Genomic DNA, 23,698 nt, shown 5'->3' with positions numbered 1-23,698 from the left:
CTAGCACTTAAAATCGACGCTCTGTCTAGTTAACGCCATCGAACCGTAGGACGTTTTGAAACGTTCTTTCTAATGTTTTTTTCTTTTACTTTACTTTTAATTATTTGTTGGCTGTGGATCTGTAAAAGTTCGCTAGAATATTTTTTTAAACTAATTTCGTTGCCAGGTTGTTATGGCTATGCCGCTATCCGCAGGTGCCGCGGGCGTCGCCACCATCAAAAAGCGGGTTCCATGGTTTTATACTTCCCGCATGTGCACATGTATTTACTATGGCATCCGTTGCCTCATCTTCGCGAAAAACAGGCAGTTACTGTTGTGTCGTGGAGTGCCACAACAGTTCGCGCAACACGAAGAACCGGGAACCACCTGTGCGATTTTACCGCTTCCCAGGCAAGTGGTACGAGAAGCAGAGGCGCCAAGCGTGGACAGCTGCGGTCCGCAGGATCAAGTAGGTGTCTTTGTGGAAATGTGCCTCTGGCTGGATTTTTAAAGCTTTTGTTCATGTATGTTTTCGCGCCTTTTACTGGAGAAGCGTTCCAAGCTGTCATGGACCAAATACTCCATGGTATGCCGGGTACGGCCTGCTACTTGGATGCCTAATCATCACAGGCGAGAACTATAGGCAGGCTTACGAAAGAGTGAAACGTTCCTACAGCGTCTGAGTGAACACGGTGTACGTGTGAATAGTGAGATTTAGCTTACCGTGATCCGCGATCCGTCACCGTGACTCTCTACCGCGCGTGGGCGGGGCGCTCAAGCTGATTGGTCCCGACGCGGCAGGTCTGTGTGCCGACATCTAGGGTGCCTCGATGTAGCGCGCCGCCGTACAGGGTGGAGACACCGCCGTCAACGGCGCCATGTTGGGGCAAGCGTAGACACGGCGGGCTATGGAGCGTCGGCCCGATTTCTTGTTCAGCACGCTCTTGCGCTAGCAGGTTCAGCTGGTTAACGTTTTTACACACATACTCGCAATCCTGAGCGCTTTCTTGCCCGAAAAAAAAAAAATGTGAAAGCAACTACTGCTTGCTAGCATGCGTAGTTCTAAGAGGAAATAATCAAATTGCAGATGGTAAGCATTTACTCGTTCGTCGTCTCGGATGCTCAAATGCGGTTATTTTGAAGACTGGCTGTTTTATAAAGCAATGCACTTTGCTCTGCCGGACATGAATGAGTTTATGAGGTGCATAACATTCAGTTACGTCTATTGCTATAGATCAACAACGATGTCTACGTTTCAGTCAGCCGTATACCGAAAATTATTTGTATCGCAATGGCCCATCGTGAACCGTAGAAAGACACAGCAAAAAAACGATGCGTAAATCAACCTTTGACACGTGTCGCACGCTGATGTACACGGCATTTTATTCCAAAACAATCCCCATCAAGACTTCGAAGCAGATTTTGGATGCACGCCTAGGACAAATCTTTTAATCAAGGTTGGCGCCAGCTACAGTTTTGCTGCCATACATATCATTCGATTTTTCTGGCTGACTTAGCCAATTCAAGTAAATGTGCAAGCGCATCGTCCCAAACCGCTCTAACAGTCTGTTTATCAGCATTGGGTGTTCCGCGCTATCAAGCACTGGAATCGGAACGGTTTGTTCGATAAGGCATTAAACGGAGTTTGCTAGACTCTTCAAATGGCAGATATTTTATTCTGATAAATTTTTACACGCAATCAAACGATGTCGGGACAACCGTTGACTTGAGGAGCCGCCGTCCATACACTGTGTTTGCCCTCGAACTTGCGCTGAAATGAGATAGGCGACGAAACAGTCATTTTGCGTCTTTTGTAGTGTGCACGCAAATGAATGAAATAATAAAAACATTATGAAAGCAATGCGATATTTACATGTGCGATCGGACAATTTTTCTATGGATGCCAAGCAAGCGACAGCACCAATTCGGGTGACAGGCGGTCAAATTTAGCTTCACCTAAATTTGGCTTAACCTCAGACGAGTGCGGGGACAACAGGGTGTGCATATCGCCTCGCGATGCGTAATTAATAACACAGGGAAGGAAAAGCTGCATTCGGGATGAACTTTTGTCCTGCGCAAGCACCTTGCTTCCTCACGACCGCTTTCACAAGGTGATGCCGCTACACCATTCCAGCTCACGGGATCAGTTTCTTTGTGACTTGTCGAGCTACCAATCGTATACTTAAAACGAACTAATTATCATGAGAGCCCAATTTTTTATATTATTGCGAAGCTCAGAAACCTCGCGAAAAACTGCTTCTGTGTATAATTAAAAAGAAAAACAGCTTCAGAGGACCTGTTATCTCTGTTTCGCGAAATGTACTAGCGATATGCCGGGCACACTTGCCAAATTCCGGCGGGCCCACTCACGAGTTTTTTTTTTTCGACCAAAATAATTGTTACAAACTGCGTTTCACTTCCTACTCTGTCGCGAGGTGACACGCCATTCGTCGCTCTCCCTTGTATTATTTCCCGAGAAGGAGAGAGAGAATGTAATCCGTGTGAATCTGAAGCCTCGGCGGTTGACACTAGCTTTCAAGATCGAGTGTAAAGGGGAGCGATCAAAAGGGCGCAATGGTGCATTCCTTTGCCAAATACCAGGCTCGACCTTCTCCGCATGTTCTTGGTGCGGCTATGAACACAGAAAGGGAGGAGATCCTCATCAACAGATATTATTGTGTGACACTACGCGAATGATACTAAAGTCGAGTGTCACTCACTGAAAGTTACACTAAATTTTTCCGAGTGACTACAACATAGCAGACGCAATTGTCCATATATTTAGCTTATAAGCCCTCACGTACGCTGAAAATTCAAAATTTAGACTTAAAAACACACCGCGCTAATCCCGATGCCAGGCAATGAGATGCTTCAACCTGCTTCAACGTTAAGAAGGCAGACCAAAATTGGTTGCGCAAAACGCTAGAGTGTGAAGCCAAAACTCGCACAAAGCTCGTGCTTACAAGCAGGTGTAGCGGCGTGAGGTAATGTCATTCCAAACAGAAGTGGGTAACTGCAATAGAGAAGTACAAAAATATATCGTAAAACGCTTTCGTATAAACAGATACAGACCGCAAGAAAGACGACACGCGCACGTACGCAGGCGCTTGTATGTGTCATCTTTCTAGTGGTCTGTGTCTGCGCTAGACCTTTTTTTACACAATCGAAATGCACCTATTCGCTCAAAAGAAATTTTATGGATGCATAAAAGCAGCACAGGTATTGTGGCTTACCTCGCAGATCTTCGCGTTGCCATTCGCCGTTCAGTCTTCACGCTTCACTTTCGCCTCCCATACATTTCTCCGTCTCTTATCCCGTGGAAAACAAAATCATCTGGCTTCTTTTTTTTTTGGTTGTTTTTGCTGAGCCAGCACAGAATGGAACCCAAGAGCCTGGCATGCTAGTTTCCGTGACTGAACACAGTACAATCTCCCAGCGCACAGCACAACCGCTTCGGACACACCGCAGCAACTGCACGAAGCGACTTGCCCCAAGATGGCGAGCGCGGAGAATGCGGCAGCGCGGGGCATGCTAAAGGGTGTCACCACCCTGTACGGCGGCGCTGGTATCGAGGCACCCTACCGACATCCAGTATGTGGCGCCATCTGTCGGCGTCAAGGGGGGTCTGGGCATGCGCAGTGGAACGCGCGGTGGCGGATCACGGTAGCGGATCGCGGTAAGCTAAAACTCGCTAATGAGAAAAAGTGTGCTTTGTTTCAGCACACTTTTTCATGGATCACTGCCTTGTCGTGGCGGAGGGGCTTGCGAAACTCGATGAAGTCGTGAGCTCTGCTGTGTAGGGCCACCCAAGATAGACAGGTCACGGCAGAGAGTTCTGACAAAATGTGATTCACTGGAGAAGGTAATGGCAACCCACTCCAGTATTTCCTGCCAAGAAAACCCTATGGCCAGTAATACCATTAATGATATGGCGCCGGAAGATGAGCCCCCCAGGTTGGAAGGCTTCCCACATGTTACTGGGGATGAACAAAGGGCGATTCCTAGTAGCTCCAGGACGAATGAAGCGGCTGGGCTGAAGCCAAAAGGATGCTTAGTTGTGGATGTGTCGGGAAGCGACCGGAAAGTCCGATGTTGCAAGGAGATATATCACATAGCAACATGGAATGTAAGATCTATGACGCAAGGTAAACTGGATGTCGTCAAGCGAGAAATGGACAGATTGAACATTGATATCTTGGGTATCAGCGAGCTCAAGTGGACCGGAATGGGAGAATTTAACTCCGGCGACCATTATGTTTTTTATTGTGGGCACGAATCCAAGAGAAGGAATGGGGTCGCTCTCATAGTAAACAGAAGAATGGGCAAAGCAGTGGTAGGGTACGACCCCAAAAACGACCGAATGATTTCACTTCGGATCCAAGGTCATCCTTTCAACATAACAGGTATCCAAGTCTATGCACCGACCACTGCTGCTGAAGAAGCGGACGTTGAGAGATTTTATGCGGACCTGCAATGCCTTTTAGACCGCACCCCATCATCTGACGTCGTTTTTCTCATAGGAGACTGGAATGCTAAGGTCGGGAGTGACGAAATATCCGGAATTATAGGCAAGTTCGGTCTTGGTGAGCCAAATGAAGCTGGGCAGAGGCTAGTAGAGTTTTGTCAAGAAAACAACCTGACCATAGCGAATGCTCATTTTCAACAGCACAAGAGGCGCCTGTACACATGGACTTCACCGGACGGTCTGTACAGGAATCAGATCGATTATATTCTTTGCCGGCAGAGATGGAGAAGCGCTATACAAGCAGTAAAAACAAGGCCTGGGGCCGATTGTGGCACCGATCACCAGCTTCTTGTTGCCAAAATTAAGCTTCGATTGAGGAAAACGCAGAAAACTAGAAGGCCTTTCAGGTATGATCTGGATCAAATTTCATTAGAATATGCTGTGGAAGTGAGGAATCGATTTCAAGAATTAGATCTAGAAGACAGAGAGCCCGGAGATGTGGACTGATGTTCGTGATATAATACAAGAAGTTGCTACTAAGGTAGTTCCAAAGCAAAAGAAATGCAAGGAAGCAAACTGGTTATCGGAAGAACCTTTGCAAATAGCTGAGTAAAGGAGGATGGCAAAAGTTATGGGGGAAAGAGAAAGATACAAGGTACTCAATGCGGATTTTCAGAAAATAGCAAGGAGAGATAAGAATGCCTTCCTGAACATACAGTGACAAGCAGTTGAGGATAACAGCCAATTAAGGAACACAAGAGCTCTGTATAAGACAATCAAAGATATCAAAGGAAGCTTCTGTGCTAAGCTGGGCGTGATAAAGGACAAACGAGGCAAGGACCTCACTGAAGCCTCAGAGATAAAGAAGAGGTGGCAGGAATACACAGAAGAACTGTACAAGAAGGACCCGAATGTGCAAACCCAACATAAGACGGTTGTGATTACTGATCTCGAGCCGGGCATCCTGAAGAGTGAAGTTGAATGGGCCTTAGCCAGCCTTGCTAAGAACAAAGCTAGCGGAATTGATGGCATTCCAGCTGAGTTGCTTCAAAACCTCAACCATGATGCTGTTAACATTCTGCATACATTATGTCAGAAGATTTGGACAACCCTGCAGTGGCCACAGGATTGGAGGAGGTCAGTTTACATCCCCATTCCAAAGAAAGGCAGTGCCAAAGATTGTTCCAACTACCGCACGATCGCGCTTATTTCGCATGCTAGCAAGGTGATGTTGAAAATCCTCCAAGGTAGGCTGCAGCAGTATGTGGATCGGGAGCTTCCGGACGTGCAAGCTGGGTTTCGCAAGGGCAGAGGAACTAGAGACCAAATTGCTAACCTTCGCTGGATCATGGAAAAAGCAAGAGAGTTCCAGAGACCTATCTACTTCTGCTTTATCGATTATGCGAAAGCGTTTGACTGCGTAGATCACAGCAGATTGTGGCAAGCTCTCCAAGAGATGGGAGTTCCAATTCACCTCATCTGTCTCCTCAGGAACCTGTATGAAGGGCAAGAGGCCACAGTCAGAACTAGGCATGGTCTTACTGATTGGTTTCCGATTGAGAAAGGGGTGAGGCAAGGCTGCATACTGTCGCCCTGCCTATTTAACCTATATGCAGAGTGCATCATGAGGAAGGCCGGTCTGGACGAGTCTTCAGCTGGAGTGAAGATTGCTGGAAAACGTATCAACAACCTTAGATATGCGGATGATACCACTTTAATGGCAGAAAGTGAAGTGGAACTCAAGAGACTTCTGATGCGCGTACAAGAAGAGAGTGAGAAGTTTGGACTTAAACTGAACATTAAAAAGACAAAGATCATGGCGTCTTGCCCTATCAAGTCCTGGAGCATCAATGGACAAGAAGTGGAAGCCGTGACAGATTTTCTGTTCTTGGGCTCCAAGATGACCCCGGAAGGAGACTGCAGCCATGAAATTAGGAGACGCCTGCTTCTGGGAAAGGGAGCCATGGCTAGCCTTGACCGCCTAGTAAAGAGCAGAGACATTACACTGCCAAACAATATTCGTATAACTCTACTACGGTCTTTCCAGTTGTGATGTATGGATGCGAGAGTTGGACTGTGAAGAAGGCTGACCGCCGAAGAATTTACGCGTTTGAATTGTGGTGCTGGCGGAGACTCTTGAGAGTTGGACTGCCAGAAGATCAAATCAGTCGATATTGTCGACCATAAACCCTGACTGCTCATTGGAGGGTCAAATTCTAAAGTTAAAGCTCAGATACTTTGGTCATCTGATGAGAAGAGAGGAGTCGCTGGAGAAAGATTTGATGTTGGGAAAGGTTGAGGGTCGCCGGAGAAGTGGTAGGCAGCGAACGCGATGGTTAGATGGCATCCTCGAGGCACTGCAGATGAAGTTATGTGATGTTAGGAAGATAGTGAGAGACCGGAAAGCGTGGCGTGACATGGTCCATGGGGTCACGAAGAGTCGGACACGACTGAACGACTGAACTGAACTGTTTCAGCAACACATAACATACTTGGGGCATGAAATTGATAAGGATGGCCTGCATCCGACGCCGGAAATGGTGGTGGCCATAAAAAAAGCACCCCTGCCGACCAACGTGACCCAGTTGAAGGCTTTTTTGGGCATGATAAACTTTTATGCCAAACTTTTGCCAAATTTGGCGACGGTCCTTGAACCAGTTCATGACTTGCTCCGCAAAGAAAGCAAATGGCACTGGTCGCATCAGTGTGACGAGGCTTTCACATTAGCCAAAAACATGTTGTCTGATAAAAGTGTCTTGACGCTTTAAGATGTAAAAAAAGAAATTCAGATCACATGTGATGCCTGCGAGTACGGACTCGGTGCAGTATTGTCGCACGCCGAAAACGGCAATGAAAAACCCACAGCGTTTGTGTCTCGGTCATTGTCGTCATCCGAAAGGAAGTACGGACAAATAGAAAAAGAAGCCCTAAGGATTGTGTTCGCTGTGAAAAACTTTTACAAGTACTTGTACGAACGGGTGTTTAACATTTTGACTGACCATTAGCCACTCACTATTCTGTTTGATCCGAAAAGGCAGAGCAGCGCAGTAGCCACTGCAAGAGTGCATCGGTGGCTCGCATTTTTGGCTATCGCTACCAGATAAAGCATAAGCCGGGATCTGCTATTAGTCATGCGGATGCATTGTCTCGCTTGCCACTACCCAACTCGGGGGACCAGTGTGAGGAAATCTTTTATTTTTCGTCTCAGAATGGAGTTGCCTGTGACGGCAAAGGATGTGGAACGCGAAAATAGGCGAGATAGACTGCTCAGCACGGTTCGGGGCATGATAGGGCATGGCTGGCCGAGAACTATGTCCGATCAGTTAAAACCATTTTTCATTCGCCGATTTGGGCACTGTATAGACAATGGATGCCTGATATGGACAAACAGAGTGGTCATTCCTGAGTCACTCCAGAATCAGGTGCTGGATGTATTGCATGAACAACATCTGGGCATAACCAGAATGAAAGCTGTAGCAAGATCCATGGTGTGGTTGCCTGGCATTGATCATGCCCTCGAGCAATATGTGCAGAATTGTAGGATATGCCAGTCTGTTCTCCCCTCCGCACAACCTGTACCTTTGGCCCCCTGGCGACTATGCCAAAACCCATGGGAGCGGGTTCATTTGGATTTCGCGGAAGTAAAAGGGAAGTTGTTCCTTGTCGTGATTGATGCATACTCCAAATGGTTAGAAATCAAAGCGATGACAGTGACAACTGCTGCCAAAACGGTTGAAGGTGTTCGTTCCCGGTTTGCTTCACATGGGTTGCCGGCAGAAGTAGTAACCGATAACGGTCCGCAGTTTTGAGCAGCTGAATTTAAAGGATTTCTTAAAGCAAACGGAGTTAAGCATACGCTCACGCCACCCTACGACCTACAATCTAATGGAGTGGCAGAGCGTGCAGTGCAAACAGTCAAGAAAGCATTGCTCAAGTAGCTGCTGAAAGCACAGAATTGACAACTTCGTTTTCTCTTATAGAACTACACCGCACACTTACACCCCACACTTTCACAGGAATAACACCCGCCAAATTATTTCTGCGAAGGAAACTGCGGACTCATTTGTCGTTACTAAAACCGAGAACTATGGATACAATGAGTGCGAAGGCTTACTAAGTAAAAGCATCTGCTGATAAACGCAGAGGTGTGCAGACGTTGTTTGCTGTTGGTGATTGTGTGTGGGCTCGCTCGGTGCGTGATGACGTGGTGAAATGGTGGCCTGGACAAATTGCGAGAGTGAAATCGCCGACAATGGATTTGGTGCGTGTGAGAAAGTGCGGTTTGTGCACGCTGACCACCTGCGATGATCCTGCATCACGCCGAGTGCAAGGTCAGTTCCTGAGGTGGAACTGCTCCATGCATCAGAAGTAGGGTTTCATTCATCCGCTGAATCAACCCCGTCACCGTTGCCAGCACAGCAAACAAGCGGCGACCAGCCGGTGCCACTGCGAAGGAGCACCAGACAGTAACGTCCGCCGGATCGTTTAGAACTGTAAAAGGAAGGGAGTGTTATAGCATTTGGGTTGTATCGCAAGAAGGACGCTTGCTATGTATTGTCCTGGCTGATCGCGTTCTTCATGTCTGCGCATGCACCAGCAGCTCACGCAGGTATAAGACAGCGCGCATTCTCCATGTACGGGAGTTGTTGGTTTGACGCTGCGAGCTTGCACCTCGTAACAAAGCCTCCAGTTCCTTGGCCTGGCGTCTGGATACAACAAGATGCAGAAGAGAAACGCTTCCAGTTTTGCTGGGCATTGCTTCTCGTGTTTTTTTGCTCTGCTTTCCCATTGACTGAGACACTTTGCAACAGTTTTCTGCTGTCGTCACAGATTCTCCTCAGTTTGCTCATTTGTGCCAAATTTCGCAGATGTTTGATGCTTTGTTGCAGCGCAAATAAGTTTTAAAAATTCTCATTTCATAGTCTCAGCAGTTTCGGCTGGGGAGATTTCTGTGGCTAACATAGAATGCACGGGATGTCACTGGATGCACGACCGTTTGTATTTGCTCTGCATTTACTGCAGGACAAAAAGTTGAGCTTCTGTTTGGCATTTTCAGGCAAATAAAGACTCCGGCCATAACGCTAGTTAGGCTAATCAATGCGTGTACGATAAGGATTTTGGCCATACATGGGATGCCATAGACATGTTGGTAGTGGAGTCGCTAGCGGCCTTTTGTTCTGTTTCTTTCTTTTTTTTAGTTCTGAAGTGAAAGCTTCACTATGCTAGGTAAAGCAGTTGTCGCACAAGCCTGTTTGACCTTCAAAGTAACCTTGACAGACTGTGCCTTTCCTTTATTACAAACCAATTTACCATTGAAGCAAAACCTTTACTACACCTGACCTTTATCCTTCAATTGACCTTGACCTAATTAAGTGTCGGTGTCCACCGGAAAGCATATTGCACCTTCCTTCCCCCAAAACCTAACTTGAAAAATTATGAAAAATTGCGGATTGAAAACGCAGTGTTAGGCTATTGCTGCAAAAACACAGCTTTCATTCTATCATTAAGGTCGAGCCATGCTTAAACCCCCACAATATTTTTACAGGTGCAGACAGAAGTAAACGGAGCGCCCAGCCCAAGAAAAAATTGAGTGTCAGCGCGACCTAGACGAGCCAGCCGAAAGCAAGAAATCGTCATGCGCATCTGCACTCCCCCTGCCGGCGCTACCCTTCCTTTGCTCCGCATGCCTTGTCACCATGCTTGCCACTGTCATGGCGTTACTGTCGCGATAATGATGATATGATCGGATAGTCGCGCTCTTCAAAGCGCATTTTAGATGCGCGGACCGCTGCCTTCATTCAGCACAGTCCGCGGGGGCGTCGCTACAGTTCACTTGCTTCTTTGAGGAAGTGGTAGACGCATTTCCGCTGGAGATGGCCCGCATATTTTGAACTTTTGTTGGCGCTGGGACTCATTTGTATTTACTGTCCACCTGCTCAAAATACTCGAGCGGCCGCCGCAAATTGGATTCGTTCATACAATTACTGTTAATGCTTGGACATTAATACACTCATTGAGTGGAAGGCTTGCAGAATATTTTCGCATAAGGTGTCCGCATACCAATAAGTTTGATAGACTCAATTGGCTACTACTAAATGCCATATTATTAGATATGGCCAACTCCGTGATGACTCCCATAAGGTGGCCACTTCTAAAAATTTGGCTAACTGGAGCCTAAAAATTTGACATGGTTGGAACTTCACCAAATGTGGTGTCCAACATGATTTGGCAATGACAAAATCAGTGGTGCCCTCGCCGCAAATATGGTCTAACGGTCCCTCAAATTTTGACGTCATCTGAATTTGGTGACAATTTGTGTGCAACATAATGTGACTTCGTGTGACATTCCTTTAACAGAAAGGTGGATGATTTGCCGCTTCCCATGCAATAACTCTCTGCCCGTAACGCCAATTGTGAAAATTTTGGTACCACTGGAAAGCTTGTTTCACCGCAGTACTCCTCCCATCGGAGCCACGTGTCTGGGATAAAAAATAACTGCACAAACATAAAAAATGTGAAGGCTCATTCGCACATGCTTTCGTAAACTGCTCGGTAGTTTGTGAATCCGCAGCAGCCATTCTGTATTTTTCGTCACCCCCACTCTTGTGTGAGGCTTCGTCCGTGTGCCAGCGATGCAGTGGTGCACAGTGCAGAAGTATAGGACGAAGTATATGTGCGAGAAGCGCGAATGCAAGCCTCCTATCCTGGATGAAAAGCGGTCGGCGGTAAATAAATCGGACGAAGCGAGAACCAGGTCGGAATGAACACTTCTCTAAAAATATCAGCCCACCATGTGCTCTATCGAAAAGCGGTGACGAAAGCGGCAAGGATATCGCACATTCGTTCCGACGCAGTACAGTTCCAACGAACGGAAGCCTCTAGGCGTGTGGAAAGCTTGGCTGATCACGCAGCCGCACGAATATGCCGATGCACTCTGTGAAGGTCATGGAGATGTGCCGCGGAAGACCGACCCGCCCTTAGAATCAATGCTACGAAGTGAATCCAACGACTTGGTGACGTCAACCAATGTCGCGGTGCAGTGCTGACACAAGGAAAGCTCTGTTTTCGCAACGGTGGGTGACGCTGCTGCAGCGCGAGTTCTCGAGTGTGACAGCGAACGGTTATGTAACCGGAATAGCACCATGCCGCGGCACCTGCACCCGATATCAATTCCCAGCAGTGAATTCGAGGTCCCGGCTCCATCACCTAGCCGCGACATAGCGATTTGCGATGCAGTTTCGATAAGGAAAAACTTCCATTTTCGCTATGGCGAGTGATGCGCTGCCAGGTGCTCGGCAAATATTTGCTTTACCCGATTCCCATCGTTCAGGTTCCTGGAACCATATTCTGGGGCTTCGGGAACAACTCAGAAGGAAGTGTGCAGCGTAGCAATACAGTATTTCAATCCAGAGACGTTTTGATGGGTGAAAAGTGGCTGTGCAACTTTAATGTCAGTTTTCTCAAAAGCGCTTTTTGACCCGACTGTCCTGCTTGCAGAAAGCGTAGCACGGCAATGGCTTGATGGAATTTCATGAAGTTTGTTGCATTATATTCCTTGGTAAATTTTTTATGCAGTGGCATTCCCATATTTTTAAAATATGCTATCAATTTTTTTTACTTTTAGATATTTTTAAATGGTGAAAATGAGTGCGTTATGCAAGCATGGATGTAACATTCTGTGTAAAAAAAATGATAAAAATATTTACAGAATGTCACTGCATGAACCATTCATATGGCTAAAATATAAGACCAACTATAGGCCTCTACCATATTTTTTGTCACATCAGGCTTTCTGCAAGTTTGGTAAACAATGATGCAAATATAAATTTCTAATTTCAAAACTACTGGAAATATCCTAATGAAACACTGCAATTAGCCATTCAGCACACTTTCCAGTAAGCATGCCAAGTTTCATTGCTCTACTACAAAAATTAAAGAATGTCACTTCGATCCCCATGTCCCCCCTTAACTACCTATCGATCTAATTGGTATGCAGGCACCTTCTGCGGATCTATTCTGTAGACAGGTATTTTCTGTCCCATAGTCGTATTAATGTTTAAACATTAACAGTAACTGTATCATATGAACCCAGGACTGCGCCAGCACATCGAATTTGAGCACTATTGTTCGACAGTGAGGTACAAATGAGTCCCGGCGCCAACAAAGTTGAAAACATAAACGATGCGGGCGTCTCCGGCAGAGCTGCATCTACTGCTGTCTGAATGAAACGGCTTAAATGTAGTGCTGCCACGCGGGCTTTGCTATCAAGGCAACGGTCCGCGCATTTGAAATGCCCGCTCGTTTCGAAGAGTGTTACCATATGATCATAATTATCATTATTGCGACAGGGACGCTGGGACAGTGAGAAGGAAGCGGAGCAAAAGGAGGGTCGCGCCGGCAGGGAGAGAGCAAATATGCATCACAATTTCCTGATTATGGCCGCCTCGGCTAGGCGGCACTGACCCTCAGATTTTTCTTGGGCTGGGTGCTCCGTTTACTTCTGTCCGCACGTGTACCTCTTGAAGATGTCTTGAAAAATTTTTATTACTGGCTATATCAGCAACTCTGCGATTATTAGCTCAAAGTTCTTAAAAGAAAACTGTTGAGTCTCCCACTGAGGATGTCTTGACAACGATACATAAATTAGCAATCTATTATGATCATTTCAAAAGATTCTTCCGAACTAATTGTTTTTTTTTAGTGTTAGTGCCAATGTGACATGTTGGTTTAAGCTTTTTTATTATTACTTATTGCTTTAATTTTCTCATATTGTGAGCTGCATTTAGCTCCAGCAAGGTACTTTAATTTTCTATATTTAATATAGATGCAGACCGGCCTTAGCAGCATCGTTACTTCAGGATTGAGATCAGTAGTTGGGTTTTTCTGCACAGTTTGTTGTTGTAATTATATATGTTGCCTTTAATTATTATTTTCCAAATCCAGTAGAGCATGGCTGAGCTTTATTGATTTAAGAAATACAGCTTTGACTATTCTGAACTACCTTGCTCATATCCTGTTGCCTCATGTGCGATGCTTCCCTGTACCACATACTTTCGTCGTGCAGCCCTGACGGCACTGCGTGGGAGCCAAATTCTGCCTCAAGGATTTGCAGCGACCACTTCATGGGCAATCGTAAAATTAATGTCAGCGACCATCCCTCATATGTGCCGAGCATCTTTCCTCCGATCTACGGAAAACAAGAGCCAAACCACGAGAGGGCAGAGAGGTAGGCAAAATGTGATAGGTTTACCTAGTAATGAGTGGTAGTGCACACAATTCCTGAACAATGGTAGTGTGGGTAGCAACCTAGTTATGGAGAAATTGTGCAGAGCACATATTCATACAGCTTGCAGAGGGTGGAAGTCATGGTTAGTTTTCTTTTTTTTTTTTTTTATACAATACAGGTGGCTGAAGCGTTCCAACAAGCAAGCTTCACTGCCAGATGGCACTGAGAAGCTTAAGCAGCAGCAGCAAGTGGAAGGCAGGGACTGCACTCCAGCGCATGTTACTGACGCGGTGCAGAGCTCCATTGATGACCTGCTGCTTGTGTACAGCACAGTAGCTGAAGCTCCGCCCTTTACACATGCTGACATTGTAAGTATATCTCTTGGGGACCCTTTAATGTACTTAGCATCTTGATGGCACTGGGACGAATGTTTCACGAGCAGCTCAGTTCTAGAAAGAAAATGCAATGCTTGAAAGATGGACAGATGCGAACTGGACAGCACATGCATTGTACCTCCATGCAAGTTAGACTGTCAGTGCCACTCTGCCATTCAAAGAAAAAAAAAAAGTATTGGGAAGAGCTATGCTTAGTGGCTTAGCGCATTAAAGGCGGAGTCACACTGCGGAAACAGTTGGTCAACTCTGTCCGTCAACAGCGTGTTCGCGCAGTGTTGGCGGCCCTGTCACATCGCGCCAACACGAACTATTGGGAAACATGTCGTTGTCGCCCTCCAACAGCTGCCGCGAACTTGTTCTCCGACAGTTGGGCGACACCGTGTCACACCGCGGAAACTTGCTGCTCGTTGAGGCGCTGATGTCAGGAGCCGCCCATTTTGCTACTATTTCGCCCAAATTCATGCGCTATACACGTGCCTGTGAAAAATTCAATAGACAAAGAGGCTGTCCCAATTACTCTGAGCTTGCTTTAATGATGAACGAGGGCACTGTTATTGTGGGACCCTCGGTTCGGCTCTCACTCTGGTCGATCTCCTCAGGTCCCATCCTGAGAAATGATGAGCAGTTTGGAGGAATAGGCAGAGGCTTACGGCATCTCTGCCGTGATTTATCTACATACTTACAGGAGTACAGGGAAGTCACATGAGAGGCATTTGTGAAGCCTCGACCGTGAGAACGCGAATCCGACAGACCACCACCTTGGCTTGCAACACAACACGAGTGGAATTCCTCGTCCGGACGTCGAGTCGGCGTTCTGACCGCACAACCATACAGCTCGCCCACGCGAGCTTCGCTGATCCGATCACATCATACGCCTTATCAATAATTAACCACTCGATTACAAATACACTTCTTCGTTTCACACACGCACGTTCGCACACAGTTTTCAAACATCCGCTCTCCGTGCTGACGCACCACTCATTCCTTCGCCCATTTCTTCACATGCCCGCTCTCATTGTCGACGCACCACGCACTGCTGCTCGGTGTCCCGTGATCGCACTCTCTCGCATCAAAGCATGGACGCTGTATTTGCTGAGCACTAAGCCCATTTTAAAAAGAAAACACCACTACCAAAACAAGGTAAACACGGATGGCACGGCGCCAGCCACCGCGGCGCCGAATCGTCGGAGGGACGCTGCAGATGGGGGTTGTCAGTTTACATGTTCCCAGGCACACACACGGGACGCCCACGTTTGGTTCAAGGTTCACACAGCCGCCGCCAAGGCGGGAATTCCCGGCGCAATAAGTCAGCCGGCGACGTTACGGCTGGCAGGCAGCAGCGCACATCATCGCCACCCGCGGGAGGCGCCGTTGCCGAAGCTCCGCGCCCTTGCCAACGGGTGAATGCGCTGCCTGCAAGACGCCACAACGGGGGAAATGGTTTGCATGGAAACTCTGCAAAAAAAGAAAACCGTATCTGCAAGTAGGAAATTCGCAGGAATGAGTAATCAGCTCAAATATGAGTACTTTTGGTTGGTCTGTTGTCGTCCGGAAATTCGCCCGGCCAGCGAACAGGCCGAACACCGTTGACGGACACTGTTTCCTGCTTGTTTTGGTTGCCAAACACTGTCACACCGAGGTAACACTGCAGCAACCTGTTTGGCTTCCCGACTGTTCGTGCGGTGTGACATGCTGTTGGGGAACAAGTTGGTTCGGAAACTTGTTGACGGCTTGTTTGGCAAACTTGTTTGGTTGAACACTGTCACACCGAGGCAACACTGCAGCAACCTGTTCGGCTTCCCGGCTGTTTCTGCGGTGTGACATGCTGTTGGGCAACAAGTTGGTTCGGAAACTTGTTGGCGGCTTGTTTGGAGAACTTGTTCGGTTGGTGTCGCTGTTGTGTTTCCGCAGTGTGACTCCGCGGAGTCACACTGCAGAAACACAACAGCGACATCAACCGAACAAGTTCGCCAAACAAGCCGCCAACAAGTTTCCGAACCAACTTGTTGCCCAACAGCATGTCACACCGCAGAAACAGCAGGGAAGCCGAACAGGTTGCTGCAGTGTTGCCTCGGTGTGACAGTGTTCAACCAAACAAGTTAGCCAAACAAGCCGTCAACAAGTTTCCGAACCAACTTGTTCCCCAACAGCATGTCACACCGCACGAACAGTCGGGAAGCCAAACAGGTTGCTGCAGTGTTACCTCGGTGTGACAGTGTTTGGCAACCAAAACAAGCAGGAAACAGTGTCCGTCAACGGTGTTCGGCCTGTTCGCTGGCCGAGCGAATTTCCGGACGACAACAGACCAACCAAAGTACTCATATTTGAGCTGATTGACTCATTCCTGCGAATTTCCTACTTGGAGATACGGTTTTCTTTTTTTGCAGAGTTTCCATGCAAACCATTTTCCCCGTTGTGGCGTCTTGCAGGCAGCGCATTCACCCGTTGGCAAGGGCACGGACGGCGCCTCCCGCGGGTGGCGATGATATGCGCTGCTGCCTGCCAGCCGTAACGTCGGCGGCTGACTTATTGCGCCGGGAATTCCCGCCTTGGCGGCGGCTGTGTGAACCTTGAACCAAACGTGAGCGTCCCGTGTGTGTGCCTGGGAACATGTAAACTGACAACCCCCATCTGCAGCGTCCCTCCGACGATTCGGCGCCGCGGTGGCTGGCGCCGTGCCATCCGTGTTTACCTTGTTTTGGTAGTGGTGTTTTCTTTTTGGAATGGGCTTAGTGCGCAGCAAATACAGCGTCCATGCTTTGATGCGAGAGAGTGCGATCACGGGACACCGAGCAGCAGTGCGTGGTGCGTCGACAATGAGAGCGGGCACGTGAAGAAATGGGCAAAGGAGTGAGTGGTGCGTCAGCACGGAGAGCGGATGTTTGAAAACTGTGTGCGAACGTGCGAGTGTGAAACGAAGAAGTGTATTTGTAATCGAGTGGTTAATTATTGATAAGGCGTATGACGTGATCGGATCAGCGAAGCTCGCGTGGGCGAGCTGTATGGTTATGCGGTCAGAACGCCGACTCGACGTCCGGACGAGGAATTCCACTCGTGTTGTGTTGCAAGCCAAGGTGGTGGTCTGTCGGATTCGCGTTCTCACGGTCGAGACCTCACAAATTCCTCTCATGTGACTTTCCTGTACTTCTGTGAGTATGTAGATAAATCTCATGTAATGTCTTCTCTGCCGTAAGTCTCTGCCCATTCCTCCAAACAGCTCATCATTTCTCAGGACGGGACCTGAGGAGATCGACTAGAGTGAGAACCGAACCGAGGTTCCCACATATAACAGTGCCCTCGTTCATCATTAAAGCAAGTTCAGAGTAATTGGGACAACCTCTTTGTCTATTGAATTTTTCACAGGCCCGTGTATAGCGCATGAATTTGGGCGAAATAGTAGCAAAATGGGCGGCTCCTGACATAGCGTCTCAACGAGCAACAAGTTTCCGCGGTGTGACACGGTGTCGCCCAACTGTCTGAGAACAAGTTCGCGGCAGCTGTTGGCGGGCGGCAACGACATGTTTCCCAATAGTTCGTGTTGGCGCGATGTGACAGGGCCGCCAACACTGCGCGAACACGCTGTTGACGGACAGAGTTGACCAACTGTTTCCGCAGTGTGACTCCGCCTTAACAAGTGTGAACTGATAGAGAGCCCCCCTCCCTCTTCCCTCGCTGCTCTGCTGCCTTGCCAGACGGAGTTGCAGGAATGACGGGCTGGCAGCTCATGTAGTGGACATGCACATTGGCTTCCCGATGTTCATTTATTGGGTCAGCATATTCTAAAGCTCGCTGATATGGTGCCTAGACCCCCCTGTACACCATTGTGCTCACCAGCAGTCGGGCAGTCCATAGCCAATCCGGCAGCAAGCCTTGGTATGCGGCCGTCCAACACCTCATCGGGCGCATACCTAGGTGGTCGACCCGCACTTCTCCATCTGCCTTGTCGGATGGGATCAGTCATCAAATCTACGCAAGTTTACAATGCGCATCAATATGCCTGGGATGCCGCTTCTCGCATGCCAACTATTTTAACATGTCACATCAGGTGACAGCTTTTTTTCTCCGTTGCCGCCTCTGGATTAGGCTCTGCGCTTTTGTCACATTCCACATCTCAACCACTGCTCTCTTCTGTGACAAAGGTTCTTTGCCAGCTGGGAATGCCGATCGCCAGAAGATTTTGAAATTAATCATGTGATACTTAATGGCTGATTTGTTGTTTCATCCCCGAGACTTTATTCTTAAATCCTGCTATTTGACAGGTCGAGTGAAATATCTGGAGAGGTGATGTTTTGCTGCCAACGTGGGGTGGACTTTGCTGTACTTGTATTGGGACAGCTTAAGCTAGCTGTGCAGGCTGTGGCAACTGAGCTGGGCTGGTGTTTTTTATCTATAAAGTTATTAAATATGCTGCTCACCAACTGCTTTGCAAACCCTGGGAAGCCTCTTTCTTGTCTTTGCCGACTTTTTCTTGCATTTTTATACTCTGAGACAGATAAAACTTGTTCTGCGTGGCTCTGTGTTGAGGTTAGATCTTTGGAAAGAAGTGGTAGGAAAGACCTTACGGTATGTCTCATCATTGTGTTGGAAGGGGTGGCTGTTGGTTGTTTTAGTAGTAAATTGTAGTTTTATAAAAGAAAGTCTCCGTAAAAAAAAAGCAACAGGTTGACCACGGTATGCACACAAGTTGGCTATTCTCATTCAGTTGTTTAGTACCCGATTTCGGGATGTCGTGCACTGCTTGCACCAACTACGCACGGCTTTCTCCTATGAACTTGACTAGGGCAGCCGGACGCTAGTTAATTTACTTGATTAACCACTTGATGCGCATTGTGAGCCCCCCCCTCTTGCAGACTACCGGAGAGCTGTCCTCAAATTTGGCTGTCGTGCACACAGGAGCTGGCCTGCTTTCTTCAGGAGACCCACTGCAGTGACATTCTCGATTTCAAAACTTGTATGGATTTTTACCTTTTTTACTGTGGCGAATGATCTGAGCTTAGACTGTGGAAGTAATAAGTGAGCAATTGCTCATTAAATCTGTACTGCTTTCACAGCAGCATTTTTGTTGAAGAAAACTTAGTTTTCTTTTGGGGTGTGTGCGGATTAGTAACTACTCTCCTGTTATAAACTTGCTTCCCTTGGCTGCAGTTTTGCACTCGTGTAAGTCATGTGACAAGTGTGCATATAGCTTGGCAGTCAGTTTTGAGTTGACTGCCAAATTTTGTCTTGCTGGTTTAAAAGTGGATGCACAAGGGATTAGTGTACAAAAAGTGTGCTTTATTAGGTAATGTAGGCTTTTTTTTTTTTTCCTTGCACAGGCTACTAAACAAATTAAGAACTTTGTGTTTCCGATGGTGGTGTCTGAATTAAAATGGGAAGAACCAGCCAGAGGAATAAAACTGATTGGTGGGCTAGTTAGTGCGTTCTGTATAAAGAAAATGTTCCACAGGACAAAAAAAAAAAAAAATACGAGCACACAGATAGATAAGGGCAGGATGAGCACTGAACTCCAACTGTTTTTATTTCTTTGAAACGACTTGAACTCTCTGTGCATGCGTCAGAAATTGGTAAATGTACTCAAACAATTTCACTCCCTGGCAGAGATATGAACCTCACTTTTGAACATCCCTGTCTAATCGGACCTAGCAGACAACTTTCGCCACTAAATAGAGACACTGAGATGTCACTCGTGCGAGCCTAATACATCCTTTGATAAAAGAAGCTTTGAGCATTTCGTGAGCGAGCATGTCCTTGCTCCTGTTCACAATGCTTCTTTGTGTCAGCTTTGTCTCAGACTTCGGTTTGAAATTGCCAGGCGACGCCAGGTCTGAAACTCCAGTTATCGGCATCGGCCTTTGCAAGGGCACAAGTGGCCTGCAGTAGTAGCGTTTTATTAGGCTTAAGTATTTTTGTGTCTCAAGGCTGTTTCACATAATGCGATGTGCGCGAAAAATTTCGGTCCAGTCGCAGTGTCGTTGCGGCTCCAATTGCAACAGCCCTTTCATATGATTGTGGCACCTGCGATTTTCGTCGCTGCGACACAAGCGGCATGGGCATAATTTAAAAATAACAAATGTAGAACACGCTTATTATTCATGTGCATTTTATTGAAATATGAAGCTCTGTATGAAAAAAAAAAGTATATTTAAATTTTTTCTTATGTGCGCATAGTTTTATTGTGGCTAAGTGTCGTTTTAGCAAGCTTTTCGGCATTGCTTCAACTCGCCCACAATTGAATAGACGTAGGGTTATTCGTTTTCGGGTTTTATATTTTTTCAAATTCGGGGGGAAAAAATCGGGCGTTATTTTTCGGCTTGATAATAGGGGAGAAATCGGGTTTTTCGTGGGAAAATTCCGCAATTTGGGTTTTATCGGGTTAAATTTGCAAACTAATAATTTATTCGATTTGCTCTAACCGATGGGTAACAATTAGGGCTAGATTTTGGGCTGCTTTCAAGAAAATATTGCAAAATTTGGCGTTTCTTTGATAATTAATTATTACTCGCAGTGAGAGGCAATGGTCAGCTTTGAGAAAAGAAACATTTTATTCACGAGGGCTGGTCATCGACGTTCTACACCTCCTTATTAACATACATAATCATCTGCATGCGCAACATCTCTGTTTCCATACGAGACCTGTCTGGTCTCTGCAGGTACCTTAGCTGAGAGAATGTTCGCTCAACGTCACAGCTGCCATTAGCTAGGCACAACAATGATAACGCTGCATATGCTAGCCTTGGGTAACGCACAGTTGCGTCGTTCCAAAAGTCCATCACTTCAACACCTTCATTCGTGGGGCTTGCTTCCAGCAAGTACTGGTTGAACTCCTCGCGAAGCGAGCCTACATCGACCATCACGGAATTAAAGAGAGGTCGGTAGTCATCAAACGACTGACTCAGCAGCCGCTTCTGGAACGGATCGAGTACGGCTCCCAGTTTCCACAATGTCAACTGGTTTTCTTCTTTGTCTGAGACGTTCCGTTTCAAAGTGCAGTCCCATTTTGTGGATATTTTGGCGCAAAACTTTTCACAACAAGTTTTTACTAATATGGCACTGCTCTTAGGCAACATAGACAAAACACCTTTTGCCCGATCACTTTTACCGATTGTCGTGGAAAGCTCGTTGACAGTCTGCTGTAGCTTGACGTTTACAAGGTGATCGAAGCTTGGCATGAGGAGTTCTCCACTTTCAAGCGTTTTCTGGACATCTAAAAGAGGCTCCAGTGCATCTCTCATTAAGACTGCCTTTGCATAAAGAACCACTTTTTCAGAAAGTATCGCTCGAATAGCTTCCGCTTTGGTGCTATCATGCGAGCATTCAACAAGTTCTGTTAATGAGCTCCACATTTCTATGACGACAACAAGCGCTTTGTAGAAGCTTTGCCATCTGTTCGGAACTACAGAAGGAGGCTTCTTTGCATCAGCGCCAAACAGACTATTAGAGGCACATATTTCGATGTACTTTTGGTGCAGCTTGTTAGCGGGCTTAAATAATGCTCTAAACTTGATCACTGCGGATCGAACATCAGACACGCAAGGTGACGAAATCGCGTGGTCAACGCTCACATGGATCAAATGGGCTAAGTCCTTTACATGCAAGATGTGGATCGCTTCAGCTTCGCAGATCTCACGTACCATTTTTCGCATGTACTCCGCGGAATCTGTGGCTATGGCTACAACATCCTTCCACATCTTGCCCACAGTAAGGAGAGCCTTGCCGACTACCCGGGCCACTGTGTAGCTGTTCGAAGCATTAACTCTGTCGACGTCGACTAAACAAACCTGCTTCTTTTTTGCTTTTTGACTATAATAGCACATCAGAGTGTTAATGGTAGGCACTCCGGTTATGTCAGGGGATTCGTCGACGATAACACTCACTTTAATGGCTTGCATATAATCACGGATTTTCGCCATGTCCTTGTCAAAAGCTTCTTTCAGGTATTTAATCCGAAGTCGCTGTCCAGTCGGCATAGTTTTAGCGGCCTTGCAGTATTTGCGTACGAAATCCCCCAGAGGTCCGTCCGCCTGATGCATGCTGATTCCACTGTACGCCAGGGCACCAACAAAGTCGTGAATCACGCCATCCGCTTCATTTTCTTTCGCACGCTGCCTACAGGAAACATTGAAGAGCGTTAGCTGAGATGTTCCCACCTTTTCAGCTTCTTGGACCGCCATCTTCAACTTCTTATGACGCGATGACGCGAGATGCTCGCGAATTCGGTCGTAGGGCTTCTTCGCTGGATCGGTGACCATCTCGGTGTTGCAGTACTTGCACACCAGCGCGCGGCTGCCTTCAGAGCTTCTCGGTTGCGCACCAACTGGAGGCACAGCAATTCTGTGGGCACAGTTGTTTCAGAAATCGGGAAAAATCGGGTTTTACCCGATATTTTAGGAACACGCTCGGGGTGCAAAAATCGGGTAAAATCGGGTTTTACCCGAAAACAAACAATCCTAAATATACGCTAATACACACTTGCTCCTTAAGCTTCTTGATAAAAAAGAAAAAAGGGAGCAGTTGCTAGAAGCAAGGACTTGAGGGTGAGATGAGGGGAACGCTCAAGCGGACGCTTGGCTTCAGTCGGCGGTGGGTTGTGATCGGCGGCGCCTTCTGCTCTTGGAACAGTGTTACCTTCTTAAAGAAGAGAAACGCCGTAATGAATGCATCCACTTCGAGGCATTGGTGGATGCTCAATCGAAAACAGGAACTGGAATTTCACCTGGTGATGAGTTCGTATTGAACATGGCAGCAGAGCCTCCAAAATGCGGTGCTCCAAACCGAGGGAAAATTGCCTCCGATGCAGTTTCGGTGGTTTCTGCTACGTCGTTTCCTGTGATGTCACATCTCGGAATTCTATTGGCTGACTGCCACTTCGCCCGCAACAGTCACTGCGACACTGGTTTGTGACCAACTCGCTGGAAGTCGGCTGCCATCGCTCTGCAACGGGAGTGGCGTGCCCTTCTGTCGCTGCGCGGCTGCAATCACACTCCACTGCGGTGAGAATCTCATCGTGTGAAACAGCCTCATATGGAGACACTGGTCTTAAAGCCATTTTCTTTATTTTTTGTACTAAAGTTATGAAACTTGGGGCACACTTAAGCAGTTCCTGGTGCTGATTTAAAAAAAAAAATTACTTTTTCTGTGAACCAGTTAGGTTTTAGAATCATTAAGAACATGGCTGCATTGGCTGTGAGAACAATAGAGAAAAAAACAACTTCACAAAAACTTCTTATTAGCATATTACTATATACTAGAATGAATAAGAAACACAATGTTGCAAGCAGATTTTTAATTGAATGATTAATTTTCATTTTATTGCATATTGAAGTTAGTAGTCATAACATGGAAACACAGTGGTCACAAAAAGTGCCATTTTAGAAAATTTCAAAGCAATAATTAAAAAATCTGCTTGCAAATTGTGTGCTCCACATGTCATTATTATTATTATTATTATTTTATTTGACTTAATGCTGAAAAAAAAAATCATTGCTGTATCTGCAATATAGGTGTTGAAATATTGCATTCACAAACTGGCAGGAGACCAAAATTCACATCTTGAGAAAATGAGAAAAACAAACGGAAGTCATTTTTAATCACTAAAAGTAAAAAATATGTACATGTCCACTACCAGACATTGTT

At 46.8% G+C, this 23,698-nt stretch overlaps 1 protein-coding gene across 1 annotated transcript; it reads left to right on the top strand.

Moving 5' to 3' along the window:
• Positions 1 to 203: 203 nt before the first annotated feature.
• Positions 204 to 23,488, top strand: LOC146181622 (uncharacterized). The gene is made up of 4 exons (XM_084576625.1): positions 204 to 448; positions 13,509 to 13,670; positions 13,849 to 14,038; positions 18,916 to 23,488. The coding sequence occupies exons 1-4, from the start codon at positions 270 to 272 to the stop codon at positions 18,994 to 18,996; spliced, it is 612 nt and encodes a 203-aa protein (XP_084432751.1). The 5' UTR covers positions 204 to 269; the 3' UTR covers positions 18,997 to 23,488.
• The last annotated feature ends 210 nt before the right edge of the window (positions 23,489 to 23,698 follow it).

The sequence above is a fragment of the Amblyomma maculatum genome, chromosome 8 (assembly GCF_055883805.1).
Source record: "Amblyomma maculatum isolate TAMU_Amacu chromosome 8, ASM5588380v1, whole genome shotgun sequence".
Classification (NCBI taxonomy): Eukaryota; Metazoa; Arthropoda; class Arachnida; order Ixodida; family Ixodidae; genus Amblyomma; species Amblyomma maculatum.
The sequence above is the reverse complement of the archived record's forward strand: the minus strand, read 5'-3'. Positions and strand labels throughout refer to the sequence as shown.